Raw genomic sequence first — 26838 nt, 5'->3', positions numbered from 1 at the left:
CCAAAGAGGGTTAGGATAAAAAGCAGCTTTCCTTTGGCGAGTGTCCCTCCCGCCACGCCTTCTCCATTCCAGCCAGTGCGAGGGCTCCCAAGCCTCAGCCCCTCCGGAAGGAGCCCCTCGCCTAATGCTCAAAACTGCTGAAATGGCCAGCTCTCCCATCTCAACACTAATCCAGTTTCTACTCTGCTCCTTAGATGGGATTTGGCTTGAGACGTTGAGACCTGGGTGCTCCGCCCCCCTCGGATTCCCTACAAAGTCCCACACACTCAGCCAGGGGCCTCGCCAGGGTCATCTGGGTAGACTGCAGGGGCTGGCTGCCACTCCAAAGGGCACAGGGACCTCCCCTCAGCTCCCGGCCCATCCAGCTGGTGGCACAAGGTATGTGACCGCCCTCACACAAGCCACCTCAGAAACTCCGGGCAGGCACAGGGAAGAGCAAGGGTCTGGGTGACGGGCACTTTCACGTAGTCAGTCTGTCCCCGCTTCACCTTTTCTGTGTAGTTTCCATGGACTTTGCTCGTTAAGGAAACTTGGAGTGCACTGAACCCCAGACAGCTAAGGTGGCCTCTTCATTGTCCGTACAGCGGGGGGCGCGAAAGCCCCGCTGAGTGCGGGTGGCTGAACAGAACTTGTGGGGATTTACAGTTTTTTGATATTTGGGAAGTGGTTTGTTGTGGTTTTCGGGAACTTCTTCTATTTTAATTGCCATAGGACATCATCATGACAGAATTTTAAATTCAGCCTGGCTAAGTGTGTCAACACCACAGGTTAGAAAGTAAAGCCTTCTCGTTGGAATCTAGCTGGGCTTCCTGGTAAGGTTTACTAAGTTATCAAGAAAAATAAAACACACCTTTTTTAAAAATAGCACACCACGGTGCAATACAAACTAGACAAAGACTGTATTTAATCAAATATGGATAGTGAGGCAGGTAAAAGGACGTGTCTGACAGGTGCACAGCATCTCATGAGTAGGTGTTATGCCCAGAATGTTCTCTACTTTATATTTAGGATCGTTTTACCTGTCCCCAGTCCTAACACCTGACGTACATCCCACGGTGGAAGAAGCTGCCAGGGACAGATAAGATGGCGGCCAGTAAGTCTACACCAAATCAAGTCATCTTCAAGAAGATCTCCCGGGACAAATCGGTAAGTGGTACAGAAGTGAGTGGCTTGATGGAAATGTTTGGTTGGTTGTTTACTAAAAGCTTTTTCAAGAATAGATATGATCAATTCCAAGACCATGTGCGGTTGAGGGAAGCTCGAACCTGTCGTACTTGGCAGAGGTGATGCCAGTGTTGGCACTGTCGGAGGCATACTAAATGGTCTAGACGTGCCCGTGAACTTCCTGGCATGGAGCCAGGGAGGGTCCACCCCACAGCCTCTGTGGATAGGGTCTCTTTGCTCTATTTGATGGCTTCTTGGGGGCTGACAATCTAGCTCAGAACCATCAAAGCAAACCATTATATTTTAATTAAAATTGGTTTCCAGTAGTAAATATTAAAAAAGCAAGAAAAAACAGGTGGAATTTATTTTAATATCGTATCTTATTTAACCCAATATATCCCAAAACATGCAAATGACATAAAAATTATTGATGATATATTTTACATTCATTTTTTAGTTTAAAATCTGGTGTGTAGTCTACTCTTATAATACATGTCAATTTGGAATGGTCATATTTCAAGTGTCCAGGAGCCACCTGTAACTAGTGACAACTATATTAGACAGCGTGGATCTATATCATCCTTCTAGTTGGCTTCTGAAGCCACACGAGAGAATCGGACTTGGCCTGGGCACCGTCCATCCTCCCCTCTCCTCGCTGAGGAAATCCATCATTTTCACCAAGTATTCTGAATCTTTGGGACAGCAAATTGGGTACCCACTCAATCTCTTCTCCGCGTTCTTTTCGGACTTGCGTCTTTCCAGCGTATTTTATCTTGACTTCTGGAAGAGGAAGAGAGAACCCACTCCCGCTGGGCCATATCGTTTTCCCACTTTTTAATTCCCCACATCCAACGGACATCCTTTGAAGCAAGAAATTTAGGATTTTGTTATATATAGGAGGAAAGATAATTCATCGATTAATGTCTCACATATTAGGATCATTCCACCTGCAACCTCTGTATGACTCCAGACATGGCGCACGGGGGCTCTGGAGCCATTTCTCTGTGATTCTTTCCCTCCTCTGCGATCTTCATCTTCCAGCTGGAGGCAAATGGCTGCCCCAGCCCAGATGTCTCATCCTCTTTTCCTTCCAGAAAAAGGAAGAAGCTGTTGCTTTCTGGGGTCTCTTCTTAAGAGTGAGAAAATACTTTCCCAGCAGACTCTTCTCCTATCTCATTGGCCAAAACTGGGTCACATGCCTGCCCTAAACCAATCCTGAGCCAAAAGGAATGAATGATCATAATTGAATCCAGCCACTCAAGAAGAATCATCCTCTGGAGCTGGCCTCCTCTTAGCACACGGCCACATAGAGGATGGAGGACATGACATTTAGTGACTTTTATCCCGGAAGCAGGAGCACGTGGCTGTTGGGTGGGCAAGCAGCAGGTGGGCTGTGGTCTCACATGGTTCAGCTCCACCTCTCGACCTGCCCCTGGCCTTTCCCTTCTCTTCCAGTGCAGTAGAAGAAGTACCTTTGCTCCCACCTGAGGTTCATGCTACTCGCACCCTAGGTGTCACGGTCCACCACCTCCTCAGAGTCCTCCACTCTCATCCCCCATACTGGGCTGTATCCACGGCCTCTTCCTTTCGACCAGGACTTTGCCTGAGCACACAAACAAGAAGAGACATCTTGCACCAACTGCCCTTGACTCTGGCCCCTTTCTGGCTCTCCTTCCTTCACAGCCAAAGCGTGAAAACAAGAACAATCTCACTGTCTTCACCTACCTTCTCTCACTCACTCTTCAGTCTCCCCGCTCCCAGCCACATCAGCCACCTACCTGGCTTTCTGCTCGCCACTCCATCCTCCACTCTGCTGCTAACGGGACCGCAGTCTTGGCATTCTCCTCTATAAAATGGGGTTAGTTCCTACCTTATAGAGGAGTTTTGGGGATTCAATGAAATCATGTAGCCACGGTGCTTAGCTTGGTACCCGCTACATGATAAACGCTCCAAGGGCTCTTTAATTGCAGGTCTTTCATCCTGCTTAAAATTCTTTGATGTCTTCCTGAGTTCTTTAGGGTCAGATCCTCTAAGACCCTTTCTGGCACTAGCTTGTATCCCCCGTTTGGTGGCCATTCACCTGCAGAGGAAACCATTAGCAGTTTCAGAAGCATCCTCTTGGCTCTGAGCTTTGTATACAGTGATTTATTTTTGCCCAGAAAGCAAGCCCCTCACCATCAACTCCCTGACTGCCATCCCAGTCACCTGGCTATGCTGTTCTTCAGGTGCTTTAACGTCAATAAAACAAATAACCTAGATGGCACTCGGATTCACTGCTGGACACCTGATGGAGGGGGTAGATACAGGAAATGATTTGATGCCAACAGAAATGATTTTGGGTATTCACAGATATAAAAATAGGAATTTAAGAGGCTTAGAAAAGAAGGGGGCTAGCCCAGGGTATGTGCCCTTACTGGGGTACTTAGCAAGGGTTGATTGAATTTCTGTTATGTAGCAGTTACTGTCGTAGATAGTGTGGTGGCTGAAAGATGAATGAGTGACAGAATTTTTGCCGTCAAGGCGCTCACAGCTCTGTGGGTTACAGTGGTGAGTGAAGGTAAACCAACCCATGCTCTCCCACAAAGGGGGTGGGCAAAGAGACCTTGCTACCTGGGGCATGGAAAAGGGACCAGGACCAAGACACTGGTCATCTCCCCCCAGCCAGCCCCACCCTCCCCTGTTCCTCAGAGTATGGGTTGATTTACCTGTACAGAAGCTCACCTGGTAGGATTTTAAGGACTAATTTTGAACTCCCAGCTCTTTGCTCAGTCTATAAATTCCTTTAACTAGGAGGGGAAAGCTTTCATTCATAGGTAGAAATTAAAGGCTTACCATGCAAATGCGTGGGAGAGGCTTCATTTGCATAGGTATAACCTTCCACTAAAGTATTACCAGTTACTTCAACACATTTACCTGATTAATATCGGACCTAGGCTTGATGGGAAAACATGGGGATAACAGGGACCATCCAAACAGGTGGAAGAATTCCTTGGAGCAGGTGTCCGAGGGGCAGGAAAGAGCACACCTTGCCTGTAATCCATCTGCTCCACCCACAGCCCGACAGGGGAGAGGAGGTGATGGACAGCTTGCCCCTCTTCCCAAGACTAATCAAAATGTTTTGGTTGTTGCTGATTTTTAACATGAAGGCCTTTGGCCACTTAGAATCCGTACCTGTTCCTCCCACAGGTGACCATCTACCTGGGGAAGAGAGATTACATAGACCACGTGGATCAAGTAGAGCCTGTGGGTGAGTGGAGTTTGGAATACAGTTTTCATGCTGGTTTTCCTTTACATCATTGGACAACTGCTAGTTTTGTATTTTTAAAAATTGGCTCCGTTAATAATCTAATCAAAGAAATGCCAATGAAAACATCAGTGAGGTGCCACTTTCTGATAGGAAATAAGATAAAGTAGTGTGGGGGACACAAAGGACTCATTTCTAGAATCTGTAAAGAACACTCAAAGCTCAACAGTAGAAGAAAAACAAAATCCAGTTAGAAAATAGACAAAAGACACAAAGGGGCATTTCATCAAAGAAGAAATACATATGGATGGCAAATAAGCACATGGAAAAATGTTCAATATTATTAGTCATTAATGAAATGCAAATTAAAACGACGACGAAATATCATTCTACACCTGTCAGAATGGCTAAAGTAAAAAACAGTGACAGTACCAAACACTGGTGAGAATGCAGAGAAGCTGGATCACTCATACATGGCTGGTGGGACTGTAAAATGGAACAGCCACTCTAGAAAATGGTTTGGCAGTTTCGTAAAAAAACTAAACATACACTTACTATATGACCCAGCAGTTGCATTCCTGGGCATTTATTTATCCCAGGGAAATGAAAACTATGTCCATACTAAAACCTGTACGTGTTGGTTCATAGAAACTTTATTTGTAATAGCTCCAAACTGGGAAGAACCAAAATGTCTCTCAGTGGGTGGAGCCAGTTAAACAAGCTGTGGCACATCCATGCCACGGAATTCTACTGGGCAATAAAAAAGAATGAATGACTGATACACGCAACAGCTTGGACCTCCAGGGCCTTATGCTGAGTGGAAAAAGACAGTCTCGAAAGGCCATGTACTATATGAGTCCATTTATACAGCGTTCTTGAGATGAGAAAAATACAGAAATGGGAAGCCGATTCACAGTTGCCAGGGGCTAAGGGTGATGGGAGTGTGACTATAAATGCAAAGCCCTAGAAAGATCTCGATGGCAAGGGAACAGTTCTGTCCCCAGATTGCAATGTAGGTTACACAAACTTCCATGTGTGATAAAATGACTTAGAACTCTACACACGTTGTACCCATGTCAGCTTCCTGGTTTTGATATTGTACTGTAATTATCTAAGATGTAACCACTGGGAGAAACTAGATAATGGACACGGGGACCTCTCTGTCCTGTCTTTGCCACTTCCTGTGACTCTATAATTTCAACTCAAATCGTTATTTTTAAAAAAGGAGTGTACAAAACTGGCATTTTTAGGCACTGAGGATGAGCGTGTCCTCAGCAAAACTCTTTCTGGAAGGTCGTTTGGCAGTATGTTATTAAAAGCCAAATCCAGTTCTGCTGTGGGTAGACGTGAAGATGTTCATTGCAATATTGTAACGGGGAAATCGGAAACAATCTAAATCCCCTGACCAGTAAGGGTTAACTAAATAATTTATGCTATATTCATGCATTAGAGCAGTGTGTAGCCATTCAAATGATTAGTACATATTATATATATATATATTTGTGTGTGTGTGAATAGATGTTTACAATATAGTTGATTGAGGAATATGTTATATACTATGATAACTACAGAATAGTTAATAGTATATAAGTAAGATCTCTTTTTTTTTAAGAAAAACATTCATGCACTAATTCCTTGACAGTGAGTATCTCTGGGTGGTGGAAATCTAGGTGACTTTTTCTCTTTACTTAATTTTCCTTTCCGATTTTCCGATAATGAACATGGATTGCACGTGCAGTTAACAAACTGCATATGTATATAGTTTATATATTTGTATAAGTAATATACAATTATGTGTTTTAAAATATGTATATGTATGTATCAATACTACATACAGTCTATCGAAAAGGCCTCTGGGCTCCTTCGTCTCCCCGCCCCGCTCACCGTTCTCTCTTTTGGTGTAGACGGCGTCGTGTTGGTGGATCCGGAGCTTGTGAAGGGAAAGAGAGGTGAGGGGGGGCTTCCTGGTCTCGTCCAGGCTGGGGCTGGGAGGAGAGCATCCATGTGGCGGGAGCCCGGGAGCCGCCGGCACTCTGCTGCACACACATTTGCCTCCAGGCCCCGTCACCCACGGCCCCATGTATAACCCTGAGGGTGCGGGTTCTGTTCTCAGCAGAACTCACTGTCCCCACTTCTCAGATGAGATGAGGACTCAGGGAAGCCATGTGACCGTGACTGGGGTGGCAGGATAAATGAAGGGTGAACAGAGCCCCCTATCTGTCCGCTCTATCGACTGTGCACGTGTCCCTGTCCCCATGTCATGGAGTTCTTTGCCAGGAGCAACCGCGGGAGGGTCTTTGGTGGCTTGATCCAATATGGGGAAATGGAGCCTGCTGGAAGGCAGAACCGTCTGATGCTTACTACTATGGTGGTTCCAAACCTCAGGGTCACAGTGCCCTTGAAGATCTCTGGTGACTGGGATGTGTGTGGCAGTGATGTGGTGCTGGTACAAAGCTCATAAACTTAATTAGAAAGCTTAATTAGAGCTGATTCAAGTCATCCTTGTGATAATGTCACAGACTCGGTTGCATTCTAAAGATGACTTTTTGTGCGGTTGCTACTAGCAACCCCTGGAATTGTCCCTAACCCTGGTTGGGCCCATGGGAGTAAGTCAGACGTGGGGTTGTCTGCATTGAGGGGGCCTGGCAGAAAAGGGGCTGAATATCGCCCCCCTCTGCCATCTCTACCCTCCTCAAGGTGTCCAGCAGGGGTAGCCTAGCTTGAGCCTTGACCGCTGTCACCCTCGGCCTCACGGGGGATGGGCGCCTGCTCTGAGGGGAGGCACTGCCTGGAGAGGGAAGTGCAGCCGGGTCACTTCTGGGCATGTCCCTCGGACAAACACCAGATGACAGATGATGGTTAGGCAAGCCATTAGTGTCTCTTCTGAGCTTAGCGGCAAGGGGCAGTCGTCTTTGGGGCAGACACAGACAGAATCCTCAACCAGCACCTGCTGAGAAGTTGGGAACTGCTTCTGTATGCTTTGTGTTCCAGGATAATGTGCTTCGTGTGGCTTTATTTACCCCATTAAAGAAAGTATGTAAACAGTTCATCCTCAAGGCATGTACATTCACGTAATTCTTTTGGTCCACTGGGGGCACAATTTACATCTTTTTCATTAAACTGAGTTCCCAGAAGTGACGATTCAGAGAACGCATGTCTCTGAGCGGCACGGGGAGGCTTTCCTCTTGGATTTGATTCCATCCCTCCGCTCGGTCCACAAGCCCCTTTTGGCTCCTCTCGCAGACCTCGCATCCAGCTCCGGCACAGCCCTGCTTCCTCCCTGGCACTGTTTCCCTCTGCTTCTCACTTTCACCCTCAGCGCCATCCAGACATCCTGCCCTTAGAACTCAAGTGACCTGCACTGTGCAAAAGCCTCCCGAAGTCGCTGAGCTGCTGGGTGGAGAGGAGTGGGTGTGGGATGGAGAGAACACAGCGGTCAGGTGGCAAAATAACGCTCTTCACAGGATGTGCCTCCCAGCCTCTGCCGGGCGCCCGTGGAGCATTAACGCACGCCCCAGGGGGGGTGCTGTTTCCCCAGATATGTGTGGCCTGGCTGGGTGCTATGGTTCTCAGACCCCATCCCCTCCAGATGCTAGAGGTCCTGCCCTGCGACCTGCAGTTCAGTGGTCGCCCCGTGCTCACGTGATTGACAGCCAAGCCCACCCTCTCGTCTCCCATCCAGTGTTTGTCTCTGTGACCTGCGCCTTCCGCTACGGCCAGGAGGACATCGACGTGATCGGCCTGAGCTTCCGCAGGGACCTGTACTTCTCGAGGGTCCAGGTGTTCCCGCCTGTGGGGGCTGCAACCACCTCCACGAAACTGCAGGAGACCCTGATGAAGAAGCTGGGGGACAACACGTACCCCTTTCTGCTCACAGTGAGTGACCCCTCTCCCTTGCCCTGGTCCCTTCACCCACAGCACCTTGTAATGTGACCAGGAGTGAAGGAAAGGGGACAGAGGGATGACTTCACATTTGTGAGCCCTCAAATTGTACCCTTGGAGGAAATTCTAGATGGCACGGGCTGTGATTGTCCTTTTTTAAGTCCTTGAAAATAGCCTCTGAGCCTTTTGAAGGCACTGGTTGAACCTACGGTTTAAATATTTCCCTTCATCCGACCACCTAATTACACGCGCATGTCATTCCTTCAGTCACTTGTCTATAAAAAGAAAGGCATCCCGAGGACTTCTAAACAGAAAAGTTCCCAAAAGAACTTTCCGCCGGTCACGCTAGAGAAATCACTTCCTCTCTCTCAGAGCCTCGTTTCCCCTGGGGAAACCTGGCCACCCACGGGCCTGCCCCGTGCCCTCTGCGACCTGGTGTGAACTTGACATGGGGGAGGCTGCTGTGGCCCTCTCTGCTAGCACGTTTATGTGTCTTAAGATTATAGACTTCTCCAAACGTACATGGTTCAGCCCTTTAGGACGGAAATTCTGAAGCGTGCTCCAACATGGACAAACCTTGAAAGCATCATGTGAAGCGAAAGGAGCCAGTCACAAAAGAACAAATATTGTATGATTCTACTCAAATGAGGTCCCGAGAGTAGTCAGACCCATAGAGACGGAAGAGAGGGTAGAGCTTACCAGGGGCTGGGGGAGGGGGAGTTAGCGTGTAATGGGACAGAGCTTCGGTGTGGTAGAAAGTTCTGGAGACGGTTGGTGGGGACTTGTGCAGAACACGTGAATGTGCTTGATGCTGCGAGACTGTACTCTTTAAACCGATAAGTCTTATGTATATTTTACCACAGCTGTTTTTAAAAATCACTTTAGAAAGTCTTGTGGTCCTGGGTGCTCCCGTTCAGTGGTGCTGAGAGCAGGAAGAGACATAACCTTCTGGAGACCCCATGTCGGTGTGTACTCAAAACCGGGAAACATGATCTTGCCCGACAGTTCCCTTTCTAGCAGCGGAGCTGTGGCATGAGTTGAGTAACACCGTGCCACACGGTCGGTCGTGGCAAAGGAGCGAGGGCCAGCCAGCGCAGGGCCGGGCGAACGACGTGGGGTGTCGCAGAAGCCCTGCCGCTGACTCGTGGCGGGGAACGTCATCTCACTGCCTCCCGAGTAGGGTCAGGCTTAAGGCCAGTGATGCGGGCAAAGCAGATGACAGGACACGTGCAGCACATGGTGCCATTTCTGAAAGACACCTAAACACATCTACAGTTCGTGCGTCTGGGTGTTCGCAGGACACTGGGGTGGTTACGTCGACGACGTTATTCTGTGCGTTGGAAACAGGCACGAACACGTTTTTCCTTTGGCTTGCTCCTCGTCTTCATTTTCTAGTTTTTGCACAATAAGAGTGTATCACGCATGGAATAACCCCCCACCCCCACCCCCGAAAGAAATGATTTGTTGTTTGTTTCCACAGTTTCCTGACTACTTACCCTGCTCGGTCATGCTGCAGCCCGCTCCGCAGGATACAGGCAAGGTTGGTGCAAGAAGAAACGCCATGCATTCATTCATTCATTCCCTCAGGTGACTTTGAAAAACAGCCTTTTACCACGGAAAATTCCAAACATACACAGAAGTAGAGAGACAGTCTAATGAACCTATCACTTGTCTTCAGCAAGTATTAACCACGAGCAACGCTTTGAACAAAATGGCAGAGTGCCCCCCCTCATGAGCCTCGCGGGTTTATGGAAAAGCAAGGCAAAAAAGCTGCCACCCAATGTATATGCTCTGAGCACATCAGGATAAGCGGAGCACTACTCTGGAGAAACTGGAGAGCGTGAAGGCAGAGAAGTGAAATGAGTGAGGCTTATTCAGGGCTCTGAGGAGGAGTCTCTCTACTGAGGAACATCACCTTGAGTGTCGAGAGACATGAGAGGAGAGCTGTGTCACTGGAGGCGGAGGGGCAGGTCAAGCCAGTGCAACCAGGTCACGGCCGCGCCTGCCTGGAGCCATCCGCGGGGATGTCTCGTGGCCCGGGGACCACAGCTGGGAGCTCCTGAACAATAAGTTCTGACAAGGTCCCCTAAAGTTCCGCTCTGGCGGCGCTAATGCAGCGTGAAATGACAGCTGTGAAGCTGGAAGCTCAGGCACAAGCAGAAAAGCCGAAAGGGAGCCTAAACGTGTGGGGCGGGGGGGAGGAGTAAGCCAGAGATTACAGACCGAAGAAGAGTCGGTGTCAGGGGTCCATGACAGAGGGAGCAAAACAGATGCCAAGTGAGGGCAGGGAGTGGAAGAAAGTTCTGGCAGGCCTGCAGTTGCCTTGTGGACGGCTGCGGTGACGGACAGGTCAGGGGCAGTGAGTTTCCCCGTGGGGGTCGCGCCCTATCAGAAGTTTGTGAAATCCGTGCAGCAGACCAGAAGTGGCAGGTAAGGAAGGTGGGATGGGAGGAAATGGATGACAAAGGGTGGTTTCGGGGCGCCTCGCACAGCAGGCTCGGCGGTAGTTCATAGCTGTTTCACACACGCCTGTCTGTTTGCTGGGCCACGTTACTTCTTAGCTTGGGCGGTAAAACGTTTGAAAGCCACTGGTCCAGGGAAACAGGTGTGGCAGCCGAGAGGGAGGAAGTAGAGGTCCCTAAATCAGAGTGGGGAGACACGGGTGCCAGCCAAACAAAGGGCCACCCTTTTGTCTGTCGCAGGAGAAGAGGGTATCAGAGCTAAGTATGAGCTGAGCCCAGGGAGGCCTGGGAGCCAGACAGCTGAGGAGACCTTTGAGCTGGTGAGGGGCCTGGCTCTTGCAGGGAGTGGCACACAGTATGGGTGGGGGGCGCCCCGGGGGAGCTTGGCTAAGGATTCCAGGGCGAAGGCGATAATGACATGTATTTATTTTCAACCTAGATTTGAGAATTGCTGCAATTCCAAACTTCCACTTTTTCCCTACAGGCAGATGGTGCTCCGTGTCCTCCGCCCCACCACACACACACACACACACACACACACACACACACACACGGGCTAATGTGCAGAGATGAGCGGGGTTGGGGAGGGTTTCACACATTGGGCTGAGGTCCTGAAAGTGCCAGCAGATGCGTTTGTTCAACCCATACAACATTGTTTTCAATTAATTTAAATATAGGAGACTTCACTCCAAATTCCATTTCCAGCTTCTTTTCGAAAGCTGGAATTGCTGCCAGCACTGGGTCCCTGTCCCAAGCTGGCCAGGCGTGGCTGCAGCTGAACAGCAGCTGCCCACTGGGCTCAGGGCACTCACAGCCCCCCTGCTGGCCCTGGGAGCACCATCCTCCGGCCCTTCTGCTATAGGTGGGGTGAGGGGTCAGTAATATACAGGCGGGGTCCCACCAGTGATGGACAACTGAATGGGGCCTATGGGATCTCACCCCGCAGCTGCTGGAAGGGGGCTGACTCCGCTTGTCTGGGGCCTCGGGGCCTCGGGCACTCTCTGTGCCAATGTCATTACCACCGCCCTTGAAAACCTAGGCTTAGCGGTGGACCCTGAAAAGGGTAAGGCTGAGACAAAACGAGAAGGTGCGGTGACCCCCCCCACATGGGTCCGACCTGTCCCGGGCCCCAGGAAGGGAGGGGCTGACCCAGGCTTTGTCTGCTCTCTGTGCCCGCAGTGCTGTGGAGTCGACTTCGAGGTCAAAGCATTCGCTACGGACAGCGCTGATGGCGAGGATGAGAAAATTCCCAGGAAGTAAGAGCGCAGTCAGTCAGTCAGTCAGTCGGGCGCGGGGGCGGGGTCCGCGGAGCCAGGGGGCGGGGCCGAGAAACCGCCCCTCCCCTCGAGTCTGTGGCAGAACCTCGCCGCGGGGCCACGTGGCACTGTAGTCAAGGCGGTCGGGACAGAACCGCTCCACGGGATGCGGGTCCATGGCTGATAAATTGGGGCAGAAAAATAAAAGAGAATGACAGGGGTTAGCAGCATCGAAGGCTCGGGACCCCCCCAAAAGCCTCCAGATTCCTTCCTTCTTCAGTTTTCTTCTTTTGTTATTTCTTTTTTGTGATAAAACATACACAACATGAAGTTTACCATTTTAACCATTTTCACGTGTGCAATTCAGTGGCCTTAAGTACTTTCGCTATGCTGTGTAACCATCGTGACACCCCGTCCACTCTCTCTACCCCAAACTACCTGTACCGAAACGCCTCTTCACCCCAAGCAAACTCCGCACCCACCTCCCGCCCCGCGGGCCCCCCGGCCTGGCCTTCAGCTTTCTTCTTGTGCCTGAACATATTCCCACCTGTGCCCCCAACACTTTCTCCTCACACTCAACACACACGCATCGGGGCTCCAATAAGTAGCAACGACAGTGCGTGCATTTGGAGCATGTCACACATCCTCGTCCCACATCAGCTTCACCCCACTGGCGGCTGGCCGGGGGTCCTGGCGGGGGGTCCTAGCCGAGGGTGAGAATGACCCTCGGGAGAGCTGACTGGCCACCCACGTGGTGAAATTACAGAGAAAAGCCTGGAAACCAGGCCCTCGGGTCCCTCCCCCAACCCACAACCTGTCCCTCTGGGTTGACACGTGGGTTGTCGGGTCTCACTGTAGATACGGGAGAGAGACCTGGCACCTCCCTGAGGAGGCCTGGGCGCTAAGCGCAGGACTGTCTGTGACACTCTGTCCTCAGGAGCTCTGTGCGCTTACTGATCCGTAAGGTACAGCACGCGCCGACGAAGATGGGTCCTCAGCCCCGGGCCGAGGCTGCCTGGCAGTTCTTCATGTCCGACAAGCCCCTGCACCTCGCAGTCTCCCTCAGCAAAGAGGTAACCTGAGGTGTCGCTGTGTCCCCGTGTAGGAGTGGGAGATGGGAGAGGTTGGGGACGGGGAGGGGGTGGACAGGCCCTGCCCTGGCGCCCTAACCGCTGTGGTGTGTGTCTGGGGATAGTTTAAGCACCAACGTTTGAGAACAATTAGCTTTTTTTTTTTTTTTTAATAATTTGGAGCTTTTAAGGTGACCTTTAGAATAGGGTCACCTTGGCTTGCATTCCTCTCCCTGTCAGTCCCCGACCGACTGGTGGGGTGGTTTCACACCACCCCCGCCGCCTGGGCTGTCTTTGCCCCCACTCTGCCCCATGGGCCTTGTTTACTATTGTGGCACCAATGGTCATAGTATTACAAACTGTTTACTTCTTTGGAAAATCCAAGTTTCACTGTAACCATGAGAGGGTGGCTGTGTCACGTGTCATCTGTGCCATTTCTGAGGTGCGACGAACCACTGGCCAAGGCTCTCCGGCCCCTCCGGTCACCAAGAGTCATGCACACGTGTTGGCAAGAGCTTAACACACTCTGCACTTGGCTGTGTGCCTGCATCTGTGCACGTATGCACGTGCTCGTGTTGTGTGTGCACACGCGTGTCCAGGGATGTGCCCACCTGGGCCCGGGTTCCACGGGCATCACCACCAAGGATTGCTCTGCCCGGCTTCCCCACCACTTTTATTTCCCTGGTTCTGCCCCCAATAACCTTCCGATTCCACGAGAGACCCTGCGGCCGACCCCACAGGGACTGTGAGCACGCAGCACCCTCGCTCGCTGCCCGCTGTCACCGTCACCCTTCTCAGCATGCTGCAGGTGGGGCAGAGTGTGTTCCAGACCCTTCTCCAAAGGAAACATGGCTGTCACTTTCTCTTCCTTGAAAGTATGGGGATCCAGCCACTTTCATTCCAGTGAAGGGGATGAGGGGAAGGTAGGAAGCCGAGAGAGTAAGGGTACCCCGCACACCGACCGCCTTTTCTGATTTCCCTGCTGACTTTTTCAGATCTACTTCCACGGGGAACCTATTCCTGTGACTGTGACAGTGACCAACAACACAGAGAAGACGGTGAAGAAGATTAAAGCATTAGGTAGGACCTTCTGCTCAAAGCCGGAGGGTGGAGTCTTCTAGAATTTCTCAATCTGGTCTTATTTCCCGGGGGTGTCTCTACTGGCCGAATAAGGCCTTCCTGGGTCCTTGGAGCCACTTGTTTGTCTCTGTCGTCATGGACGGCTGAACCTCAGCAGGAAAAAAGCCCTTCAATGTCATCTCGTACAACCTCGGGCCCAGCTGAGGGCTGTCTTTGGTGTGGGGACCACATCCTGACAGGCGATCTTCCGTCTCTTCATGTCATGCCTTCCTGGAGGGGACTCTGTGCCAGATCTCAGGGGCAGCCAAGAGAGGAATTTTCTTCTTCCGATCAGGGATGAGTTCTGCTGACAGATGAGCGCGGCATAGTGGGAAAGCCCTGGGCTGGGGACACTGGGCTCCGTGTAGGCTGGGCTGTGCAAGTCCTCTCTGAATCCCACCAGGCACCAGGCAGGGGCTCCCGGTCTACCTTCTGGGTCCCATGAGGCACCAAGGACTGGTCACACGTGGAGGCGCTTTGTAAATGTCAAAGCACTGCTGTCGCTGCTCCCGTTGACGCCCCAGTGCGCGATGGCCCAGCCCCGAGAACGCTGCAGGGGGGCGCCCCTGCCCACGGTCCCTACACATGTCCTCGGCGTGGAGGGCATCAAAGTGCAGGAGTGGTCTTACATGATGGTTTTATGTGGGCTACATCAAAGAGACACGGTAGAATGACTCAGGAGGGAGACCTTCCAGTTCACTCCTGACTCAGACATCCAATGACAAAGGCAAAGTCAGACTTGATGTCAGGGTGGCCCAGGACTTTCAGTGCTGAAACGGGGCCAGTCCCAGGCAAGCCAGGATGGTTCGTCACCCTAAGCATCATACACCCCTCTCCTCCTTCCCCGTGTCCATCATAGATGAAGTTCAGGAATTTTGATGTATGCATGCTAAAGAATTCTAGATTTTTCTTGAGACTAATAGGAATGCTTCATTTATGGCTTTGTTTTATGTTGGTTTAGTTCATATGCCTTTAAGTCCTTATAGGACTTGGCCTCTTTATTTAGCATGATGTATAATATATACAGTACAATGTTCCACAGAGTAGCAGGATTGAGAAAGTATCCTTTGATACTTTGATTTAAAATTCTTCGTTAAAGTTTTATGAATCCTAACAACAAAGCCATTAATTTTGAAATAAGCTGTTGAGTTTTCTGAAGCAAAATGTTAATAACTTTCTATAGGCTGGGCACTGTGCTGAGTGCTTCACATAAATTGTTTCAGTCCTCAGTAGAGATTAAAAATCATCTTTTTAATCATCATAACATCCACGTGGAGGTTGAAATTCATCTTTTTAATCATCGCATCACCCATATGAGTTAGATGCAATTATCACCCCCATTTTGCTGATGGGGAAATTGAGGCTTGGAAAAGTTACGTGACTCACTCCAGCTGATGGCTAAATTGGGATTTGAACTCAAGTAGCCTGGCTCCAGATCCCATCTTCCTGTCCCCAATCCTGTGCTGCCTCCAGATGGTTTCTAGCTTGAACACCTGGAAGGAGATTCTCCATATCAATAAGACAGAGAATGTTGGAAGGGAGTGGCTTTGGAGAAAGAGCGCACGTGCTGAGTTCTGGGCCCCTGGAACATTGCCTGCCTCGGAAGGACACTCAGGGACATACAGCATGCTCAGCCAAGCGGAGGGGGCTCCCAGGAAGTGCAGTTTCAGACTGGCGCATGGGTGGGAGTTGACACAGAGCAGGTTATTGATGAGCAGAAGTGGCCTCAGAAATGTCAGCCTTTAAGATCTGAGCTGAGAAAGCCAAGCCTGAGAAGCACATTCAAAGAGTCATTAGAGAGGGAGGACCAACCAGATCCCCTGAAGGCCAGGCAACTCCTGGCATGTGCGTGGAGGACCCCACGTAGATCACTCACTCCCGCCCTCCCTTTGCAGTGGAACAAGTGGCCAACGTGGTTCTCTATTCAAGTGACTATTACGTCAAGCCGGTGGCCTCGGAGGAAGCACAGTGAGTAACTGGTTGGGTTTCTATTTCCTGGGCGGCCCAGGCTTCTTCGTCAAGTTCCTGTTTTGCTCATCTCGACGAGGGAAGTAGATGAGGGAAGCAGCACGCTCAGCTAGCTCCCCAGCTTTGCCCTTCCTTCCCCTTTTCTCACTTCAAGGGCTGCAAAGAAAGTTAGCATCTCCACCCTGTTCTCGCTCCCAAGAGTTCTGACGGGTTAGTTAAGCTAAGGCAGGATGGAGAGGAGGGAAATAGGGATGGAAATGTCACTGCTAAGAACTCGATGCTGCTCTTGGTCCCCCTCCAGCAGAGAATCAAATGATCCATCAGCCTGGGCAAGGGTTCTTTATCTTTAGATCTTGTCCTCAATTTGAAATTCTCATACCAACGCCAATTGGATTAGCATGCTGTGTCAGTTCCCAGCCCGCTGTCCTGACTGATTTTTCTCTCTTCGTTAGAATCAAAATCTTCATGGTAGACTCAGAGCTCTGCCCACTTTTGCTTCGCACTAGGCACTCAGCTTCACTAAAAGCACAGGCTTTTGGGGGTTATGCCTCCCCCCAGACAGGAGCCCTCAGGAGGGTCTTTGTCTAGCTGTCATGTTCTAAGCGCCGTTGTATGCAAAAAATATTACCGCCATTAGAGGAAGAGGATGGTGAGGAAAGACAAACTGATTCGGCAAGATAATATTAGGTAATATTTAAAAGGCAGCTTTGGGATAAACTATTAGCCAAAGCAGATCCAGGCTTAAGGTTTAGATAGATGGAGAGGGGAGGGAGGGAAGAGGCATAACTCGCTGACTGCCTCCTCGGCGCCAGGCCCGGGGTCTCTTTTAGGGGGCATCCTTGCACATTCTCGTGTCCTGGGAGCTTCCTGCCTCACTTCTGGGCACATGCTCAGCAATGGTAGGAGAGAGTGGTCCTTGGCTGAGTGCCTGGAGGTCTCAGACCAGAAGCTACTCAGAAGGCTGTAGAGCAGGAGCCATCATCCCCGAACCGAGGGCTCCCTGGGCTCTGTGGGCGGGCCTCCTCGGAACCAGGGCAGACCCGACTCCCGAGCTGCTGCCCGCCATCTGGTCCCAGATCTTGAAGGTGCTGGGAAGCGACCTTCACTTTTCCTGTCACCTTTACGACGTGATTTCCGCTTCTGTCACTTTGCTGCCCAAACCGAGCTCGCTAGGAGAGGTTCCACAAGAGCCCAGATGGGAGACTGTGGGCCACCCCTGGGCTCCGGTGGAGTTCTGCAGTGAGCACGCCCAGGAGCCCCCTGTATGCACTAGGGTGGGAGAAGCCACAGTGGCTTGAAATTCCCCACGGGCTCAAATAGGGAAGCCCCTCTGAGGGTGGCAGGTCAGACTCCCAGCCTGTCTGGGAGCAGGCTAAGGACCCATGCCCTGTCTTCTCCTGGCTGGACACAGGGATGGCCGGTGTGCAGGGAGCATTGGCACAGGCCACTGGCTCGCCTGGGCTCTGCAGTCGGAGAGCATGCGGCCATGTGACCATGGGTGTGCTTCTCTGGTTGCACAGTGGGGCTCCCGAGATCACCTACTCGGTCACAGGGTTGGCGGCATGAGATGCGAGGCTGTACTGACGGCTCAGGGCTCAGCGTGGCCCAGTGTGGGTGAGAGGCGGAACCAGCTCTCCAGCCTCAGACCCTGCTCACTGAGCTGGGATGCTGCCCAACCTGGAGAAATCCACGGTGCTGTGTCCCCAGCTCCATCCCAGACCCTCCCTCTGGCACAGGTCCCCTGTATTTGTCCGATGCTGGGAAACCCCCACCCGGCTGTTGATGGGGAAGATCTGGGAGAGAAAGAGCATATGCCGCTCTGAACCCAGACCAGTCCATTCTATATGGTCCGCAGCGAGGACCTCTCCTGGCTGCTCTCAGCCACCTGGGTACATGCTGACCACCGTACAGCCACAGTTGTCGGCAACAGGTGACTTCCAGCCCGGGCTTGTTGCCGGCACCGATCAGACGGTGCTGTGGCCCACTGTGTGGTTCAGTTTCAGGAGGAGATTGGGTGTGGTCCCTGACCCTTGCGGCAGGGACCCCACAGAATGTTCTAGAAATTCAGCGATTAGCGCAGGCCGAGGGACTTGAGGAAATGTCCAGTGGTGCTGGCAACCTATTTTGAGATTCAGTAATCCTGTTCGGCTTCTTGTCAGGGAAATGAATACGCATCCGACTCTCTTTCCAGTGAGTCACAGGGACCTGGGATCCTGGAAAGTGCTTGATGACAGACTGGGCCTCGTGGGGTCGACGATGGCACTGTGGCCGTAAGAGCAGTTAGCCAGATCTCCTCTCTGGTGTTCTTCTTACAGAGAGAAGGTGCCACCAAACAGCACGCTGACCACGACGCTGACACTGGTGCCCTTGCTGGCCAACAACCGCGAGAGGAGAGGCATTGCCCTGGATGGCAAGATCAAGCACGAGGACACGAACCTTGCCTCCAGCACCATGTGCGTCCTTGTAGGAGATGAGCTCGCGAGACTCAGAGTGTGGGGGGCGCGGGTCTGCTCCCCCTTCTCGTCTCAGACCCTGGGCTCACAGGCAGGGACCGCACCTCCACCCTGGTGTGACGTGGCAGTTCCGGTTCTGAGCTCCAGAGACAGCCTTGTGCCCACCCCAGCTCCACTGCTCACCGTCTGGGCCACCCTGGGCAAATTGCTTGAGCTGTCTGAGAACCTCGGTTTTCCTGTCTATAAAGTGGGGGTGCAGACAATTCGACGATCCATGTAAAGCGTGGTGGGGAGGCGGACAGCGGGGGACGGAAAGCAGGATCGTGGGCGTCGGAGGATTTTCTGAGGGTAGTTGGTCCAGCGGGTGTGTTGGATTCTAAAGCGCATCCGTGACAGTCTGGGAGGGAGAAGAAGGGGGAGACTGATACCCTAGGCCAGCTTACTCGAGGGCGTAACATCATGACAGTGGGGACACGCTACTTCTGTAAAAACATTTTATGGTTCATGGAGTATTTTACAAACACGTACGTCTCTACACCCTGTCGCGAGGAAGGTGAATTTATACTTTATGGAAAAAGAAATTGAAGTTCAGCCAGAAGGAGAGGCTTGTCCAGGGTCACCCGGCCAGTTAATGGCAACGTCCACTCCTAACCCTGAGCCCTACCAGGGCCCTAGAAAGTGACAAGCACTGCAGAACCTGGGTCAGCCAATCTGTGTGTCGCGTGTGCGTGTGACTCTCCCCTTTCAGGAAGATGGCGGGGAGACAGCGTGCAGGGTGTCCTTGGGCATGACGCAAAGTACATTCCCTCCCCCAGCTGTTCGGCCCCATTCAGTTCCAGGCCAAGTCCATCCCACGGGGGACGGGGGTCTCAGGCTCGCATCCCCCTCATTCCCCTTCGGTGGCATCTTCTCTCCACTGAGCGCTCGGCCACATCCCATGATGCCAGGCAAGGGCATTTTGCCCTCTTCGATACCGATGAGCCAGTGGAGTTACTGGGGGGACATCATGCTCTTAGAGACAATGTCCAAGGCGCCCCCCACCAGGAGGGTCCCTGGGCTGGGTGTCCCCTCCAGGCCCAGAACCTCCCTGGCTGCCTCACAGCGCCTTCCCAGACCTCTGAACAGAACCCCGCCCGCCTTCTGCCTCAGGCCACAGCGTCTGTCAGTCATGTGGCTTTAGCTGGTACTTCAGTATGTTTTTATACCTTAATTCCTGTCATTGGACATCTTGAAATACTTATGACCCCAGGTCCCATCACATGAGGTCACGATCCATGTTGCAAGGCCCACTGCCGCCCGTCCGACCGTGCGTGCTGTGGGATCTGGAGAGAAGTCGCCGTCCAGGACAGTTAGACTGCACTCTCTTTGGGGCGCATCCGATGGCTTCGCGCACCGCGTCCATTCACTCCAACATGCAGGGCTGGGGACGCAGGGCAGGAGCACAAAAGCGGGAGGGTCAACTTCACTTGGAGGTCTTGGGGGTGCAAAGGAGGAGGAGGAGGGCATTCTGGAACCAGCTTGTGTCTGGCAAGGCCGGCCCATGGAGGACACTGGGGAGCAGCAGGGTATGAGGTGACAAAGGCAGACAAAGGCCAGGTCACAGGTTGCCTGCCTGGCCATGCTAGGGCTTGACCTCGGAAGGCCTGACTGGCGGCAGAGTGGCAGAGAGCTCGGGGGTGGAGCCTGGTGCGTGGGAGGTGAGTTACTGAGATAATCCGGGCAGGAAAGGCCTGTGGCAGACTCTGTGGCTGGCCAGGGATGGCAGGCGGGGCAGAGGGAGGCCCCGAGGAGGACAAGGTTTCTGGCAGATGAACAGGTGCATGGGCATCAATGGAGGCAGCGCAGGGAGCACCAGGAAGCACACCCTGCCTTCTGAACATCCAGAGGGGAAATGCCAAGCTACGATGCAGGAAAGGAATCCCCGTGCCCTGAGTACGGAAAGTTCTAGAACTTCAACAGCTTGGTCAAGTTCACCAGTTCCTTGGGAGGACACCCCCACGGTGGCGTGCCTGCCTGGACGCGAGGGGCTGTTCAGCCAGCCCGTGTTTTCTGCTGCTCCCTGCATCCTCTGCTTCTCCTTTCTGTTTGAGCAGCATCAAGGAGGGCATAGACCGGACCGTCCTGGGCATCCTGGTGTCTTACCAGATCAAGGTGAAGCTCACGGTGTCGGGGTGAGTATCCATGTCCCACCACACCGTCCACCCTGTCTCGGCCTTTGGCCGAACTGTTTTCTTCCCAGATGACTGGGAGACAGCACAGGAAGGTCCGCAAATTCCTCCGTTACCCGGTAGAGTTGGGGAGAGAGTCTCTTTGTCTAGTTTCACGGTTCTGTCTGATAGAACGTCACGTGGGAAAAGATAGCCAAGCGGATGACAAGCTTTGTGCACCGTTATACAAAATATGTGTATCTGACAAGAACAGGTGTGCATACGCTCACGTGGTGGAAGCGGACGTGTCCCAAAGGGAGATGGGTTTGTGTTGCACTGGATTTCAGAAAAGAGCGGCGGCTGTCAGGTGATCTCTCGCTATATCTTTGGGAGGCATCCGTCCACAGTGGGCAGACCGGATACCTCGGAATGCTGAGAAAATGGTTCTCTATTTTTTTTATGAAATGAATTTCTCCCATTTTTAAAACATCGGCAAAAAGGGAAAACTTGAATTCTCATTTTCCTTTTCGAATTTCATCACCAAAGGCTCTGGCCTGTAACCTTGATGAGCCTTGGGTAGTTCAGCCATCAAAGGCAAGTCCAGGTGTACCTTCCATGCTTCTGAGTAGATAAAGAGTTCCCCAAATTTCGGTTGGGGCAGCAAAGTAGAACATGGGTTGATTTTGCAAATTTTGTTTGACACAGTGTTTATATTTGTTGTGCTTCTCAAAGTATGCAATATTTTCTTTCATTTTCTTGGAGAGGATTAGAATTCTTTCAGCTGTCAATATAAGTGAAGGACAGGTATTTCACAATGCCCTTTGTGGTCAAGAGAGAAATTCTGGTCCGGGGATTTATTTTCAAGCAGCAGGCCTTGAACCCAAGTGATTCCTCTTTTTAACTCATTCATTAGAGAAAGAGATGAAGTCACAGTAGAGAGAAATAGTTGAGTTGACTATTAAGGGACGCAAAGATCTTGAAAGCTGTGGGTTAGGGATGTGACTGGGACATGTGCCACCTCTAAATAATGGGAAATAAGGCCTGGTTACCATTGTGGACCATCACAGCAGCCCCGTCTGCTTCTGTTTCCTAGCTTTCTGGGAGAGCTCACCTCCAGGTAAGCCTCATCACCTTCCCTCTCCGCTTGCTTTCCAGGATACCAAAGGAACAAACCTGGGGTTCAAAACAGTCACAGTGAAATCAGTTTTCCCGGCAGTGATGCTCAGAGCTCTTACGAAGCCATGCGCACTGCCTTGGGATGCATCACGCAAACCTTGGAGAATAGGTGGGAGGCTGGGGACGCTTCTCAGAGACAACAGCCATGCCTACACCAGGGCAAGGACACACACACGCCTTCCCCACACCCCTCCGCCCACCCCCCCCACCTGCGCACTCAGGAAGCTGGCACACTCCATGCAGCTGCCTTTGTACATGCGTGTTCAGTAACACATACGTAACATGAAGTTTACCATTTTAACTATTTGAAAGTGTACAATTCAGCGGCATCAAGTATATGCACAGTGTGGTGTAACCATCAACGCTGGCCAGCATCTGGACGCTTCTACCATCCGACAAGAAGAGCCCGTACCTATTAAGCTCTCGCCCCCATTCTCTCCCCTCCCTAGTCCCTGGCGACCACTAACTCCTTCTGTCTCTGTAGATACGCTGTTCTAGACACTTCATATAAATGGAGTCAGACGCTATCTGCCCGTTAGCGTCTGGCTTCTCCCACTTAGCATGCCGTCGAGGCTCCTCCACATTGCAGTGCGTGTCAGTGCTTCCTTCCTTTTGATGGCCGAGTCCTATTCCATGGTATGGATAGACCTCATTTTGTTCATCCGTCCATCAGTCTGTGGACATCTGGGTTTTTTTCCCCACCTTTCGGCTGTTGTACGTAGTGACAGGTGCCTTTTGCATCATGCACAAAGAGGCCACAGGTAAGACGTGTTGGAGGCAGGCCCTGACCTTACATACTCCTTCACCCCGACTCTCATCATCTTCTTCCCTGACGTGAGACCCGGGGAGCACCTCATCTCCTAAACCCCATCTGCCCTGGGGTCTGACGAGAGCTGCCCCGTAAACATGTACCGCGAGCAAAGCAGTCACCGGGGAGGGGGGCGGGGCAGGAGGCGGTGGGTCCCGCGTGTGGCCAGGAGTGACCCTTGTTTTGTCACGCCCCCATTTCCATTCTCCTTTTGTCCAGATTTCCCTTCTGCTTTCCTTCCTGACCCTTCCCTTCCTCCTTTTTGTATAAATTCCAAGTCGCCCCAACGCCCTTAACTTCTGGAACTTAGCGGACCCTGTGTCGTCCCTGTCCTGCTCTGCAGCGGGAGACAGTGTGCCTGCTCCCCAACACACCGACCTTGTGTCAGTTTAACGTATAAAAAATGGTGGACATTTTTGCAAAGGATATTTTTCGAAATGACCTTCCTTCACCTGTCCTCTACCACGGTGTCACGTCACTAACACTAACGAGCAGGAGGGAAGATCCTAGCCGCCTCAACCATGCATGAGTGAAGTTTCTGGACCACATTCCAAGGAATACATTTAAAATTCCTACACGACCACCTCCTGATTTCTGGTCTGTTTTGAATCTCACTGAAGCCTGTGCGATGTATAATCGTGTGCCTGTTCTTGCCAACCTGCCTTCTTTTTTTTTTTTTAGCGAAGTGGCCACCGAGGTGCCGTTCCGCCTCATGCACCCCCAGCCCCAGGACCCAGGTCAGTCACGCAGTGCCCTGGGCTTTCTCTGGTCACTTACTGCTTGCAGATTTATTACGTGTTTGTTGCTAGGATTTCTCGACCCTGTCACTGAGCCTGGATTGGCCGTGGCATCCTCAAGGTGCCTGGGCCAGCCCAGGAAGGGGTGCTCATCTTTGAGTCATGAACTAGGTGCCTCTCCATCTTCAGTCAGTGCATGGAGGACATAGCAGCCCTGCACTTGGACATGGGCTATCTCACTAGGCTTCATCAGGAATGATTTCAAAGCAGAGGTTCTACTGTGGACAGACCTGGATTTAGATTTAAAGAAAGTTTAGGTGAAAACTAAATTAGTGAGCCTGAGCCTTTTGTATTTCATTTGGAAATATTAACAGGCATTTAGAAGACGGAGAGTATTCTTGACAGTGTCAGGTGCAATGAGAATACAAAAAATGCTGGAAAAGAAGGTCAAGCTGGGTTCCTGACACTGTGGCTCCTTTGAATGCTAGATCTGTGAGCTTGCGTATGGTTGTTAATAGTAAAAGAAGCAGTGGTTATGCAACTCTGCGAATATTCTAAAAACCATTGGACCGTATATATGAATGGGTGAATTACACGGTCTGTGAATTAGATCTCCATATAGCTCTTTTAAAAAAGAGAATGAAGCAGCAAAAATAATATAGGTGAAATCTCAGAAATTCTGAGGGAACATTCTCCATTGTGTGTTGAGTGGCTTAGTTGTCAGGACAGAAAAATGGACCTGCCTGAATGAGAATTCTCCATGGTCACAGTAATAAAGAGTATTTTAGGTAGAAGTGTTGTAAATAAGCAGGATTTCTTTTTCTTATACTTTATATAGAGCTTTTCTACATTGATAATGAAATAGCATTTCAACAGTAGAATGAGCCCCTAGATTCATTTTGGGTTTGTCTCAAAAATATTTTGTCTCCAAATATCTTTTCCAAGTAGTTTGGATTCAAATGCTCTGTGAACTTTGCCAAAACCTTCCCTTGGGGGGAAAAATACAGTCTAGCCATATTTTAAAAATTCATTTATACTTGTGTCATCAAAATGCTATTTTATAACTATATATGAGATTAAGATGCATTCTGGTCCCTTTCAAGGATGTTTTCAAAGGCACAAACCCCTTTTGGGGTCTTTTTATACACACTCCATAGTTTTAAACTATGACATGAGGCGATGTCACAGTTTATGTCAGATTGTTTCCTGGAACTAAGAACAGACATTATGACTGCACTTGGGGGAAACGGCGTTATTCCTCTTTTGGGTGTGACATTTTCAAGTCCCAGTCATTCTGGCCCTTACGGTGAATGTATCACGTATCCCGATGCAACAGTGATTTTTGTACTGTGAGGTTTCAGGGGGAAAGGACAAGTCACCCCGTGGCCTTGATATTCTGATTTCCAGGGATTTGTGAGTCACCAAGTTTTATTGGTGGATATGTGCTCACATCTTACCTGCCTAGGTCCCCGCTCCCTGTTCTAGGTGGCAAACCCTAAGCAGAGAACGCGGAAGTTGCAAGGCCGGTGACCAAGTAGTTTGTGCGTAGTGAGTGGTATAGAAATGTTACCAAGCTTTTTTGTCCCTTGTGGAGAGCGTCCACACAGAATGCTGGTTGTTGGTTTGAATCTCGCCAAGGCTCATGGTCCTGGTTAGCATAATTTTGTGCTTGGCGCTGTGGGGGTCCAGGACGCTTCTTGCCCAGGGGATGTTTTGATGAGTCAGCCTTTTCATGGATCCCCCTGTGGTTAGCAGCTCACAGAGATGGGGAAGGTTTGAAGTGGACCAGGGGCCCGGGTCCTGGCATCACCTGGGGACTCTGATCTAGACTGGGCCGAGGGACACGCAGGGTGAGGTGCTTGGAAAGGGAAGCATGACATCAGAGGGGGTGAGGCTAACCAGGGAAACGGGCCTGGAGGTGAGGTTGGCTTGTTCCCTTTGAGCAGGTGAGGGGTGTGGCGCTTTATAAAGGAAACGATGGTTAAAAATGCAGGGAGAAAGGCTCTCAGAGCAGAAAAGGCAACGAAGCAGGAATTACACACAATTATCATGAAATGCATGTGTCTAGGCCTTTTATCCCTCCAACTATCAATTACTAAACAAGGAAGACATTTTCCAGGTACAGCTATTATACAGAATTTACGCTAATCTCTCTCTCTCTCTCCCCTCCCCGCTTCATTCCATGCTACAGCAATGGCAAAGGAAAGGTGAGCCACTGCCCTACACTGCCCTGTGTTCTGTGACTTCCTCCTCTGGCACAAACCCCTTTTTGGGTCTTTTTGTACACATCCCATGCTCTGGACGCTGGTTCAGGGCCCTAGTTTTCCTTTCGCGGCTTAGGACTGAGGCGGGCGCGTGCGCTCGGATGTGCTCTGTGCAGCTCTGCTCCCTGGGTTTTTTCTTATTTTTGTTCGTTGAAGAGATTTTCCACGAGCAGCTATGAGGACAATGGCCGCGTGTTCCATCCCGAGGAAGCTCTTGATTGGTTCCTTTGTTGCCAGAGGAAAATCGAGGGTCTTGTTTTGCTCGAGATTTCATCGCAAGCTTCAAAGAGCGTGCCACGATCAGAATGTTCTTGGTTTCCTTTTAGTTTTCAGGATGAAAATTTGGTTTTTGAGGATTTCGCTCGCCAAAATCTGAAAGACTCAGGAGACCTCGAGGAAGGGAAGAAGGTCGAGGAGGCGGCTGTGGACGAGTGAAGAGGTTGCCGGGGACTCCAGAGACGGGGTCGTCAGCAGCGGGATGAGCAATGCTCCAGTTAGCCCTTTAGTTGTGCTAAATACCAAAGTATGAGTCTCTTCACAGAAATAAAGTTTGTTCTGTTTGGTCGTGAGTCAGGCTGACTTGTTGGGGAGACTGTGACATCACGGCAGGAAGCTGCAGCCTTTAGGGTCCCTGAGTCTCAGGGTGGGGAGGGGGGGTGGCATCTAGAAAAGAGGCCAGCCTTCCACAGACTGGCAATGTGGGAAGGTGTGGAAATCTCTACCCAGCTTTGGGGTCTTATGCATCCTGGGCTTTCTCCAGGGGTCCCATGTAAGCTGTTTCCCTGGAAACATGTCGGGGGCGGGTACTGTTTCTAAAGATCTGACCAGTCCCAGCTCTGGGGCCTCCAGCTCTGAGGACAAATGTGGGCTAGACACACTTCATCACTGATTCAACATCCCCAGCCGAGTCCCTGTTTGAGCTCTGGCTGTTGGTTAAGTTTCTAACAAATGCAAGCGATGAAATCAGATTTGGCTAATTTAAGAAGGAAAGAGGAATGCATTGGAGGGCCTTGGAAGGGCTCAGAGAACTGAGTTAAAGGAAGAACCTGAGCTGCCAGGCCTGGAGTGGAAAGATCGCAGAGGCTCCA

General features: G+C 51.0%; 1 protein-coding gene across 1 annotated transcript; it reads left to right on the top strand.

The window, feature by feature from the left end:
* Nucleotides 1-525: 525 nt before the first annotated feature.
* On the top strand, nt 526-26185 carry SAG (S-antigen visual arrestin). The gene is made up of 16 exons (XM_039855570.1): nt 526-560; nt 1030-1146; nt 4351-4411; nt 6313-6357; nt 8091-8284; nt 9771-9830; nt 11932-12008; nt 12946-13081; nt 14074-14158; nt 16093-16165; nt 18481-18618; nt 20712-20789; nt 21859-21882; nt 23431-23486; nt 25678-25693; nt 26077-26185. Exons 2-16 carry the CDS (start codon nt 1084-1086, stop codon nt 26183-26185), a joined length of 1215 nt encoding a protein of 404 aa, XP_039711504.1. The 5' UTR covers nt 526-560; nt 1030-1083.
* The last annotated feature ends 653 nt before the right edge of the window (nt 26186-26838 follow it).

The sequence above is a fragment of the Pteropus medius genome, unplaced genomic scaffold (genome assembly GCF_902729225.1).
Source record: "Pteropus medius unplaced genomic scaffold, Ma_sr-lr_union100, whole genome shotgun sequence".
In the NCBI taxonomy this organism is placed as follows: Eukaryota; Metazoa; Chordata; class Mammalia; order Chiroptera; family Pteropodidae; genus Pteropus; species Pteropus medius.
This window is presented reverse-complemented; position numbering and strand designations above follow the sequence as displayed.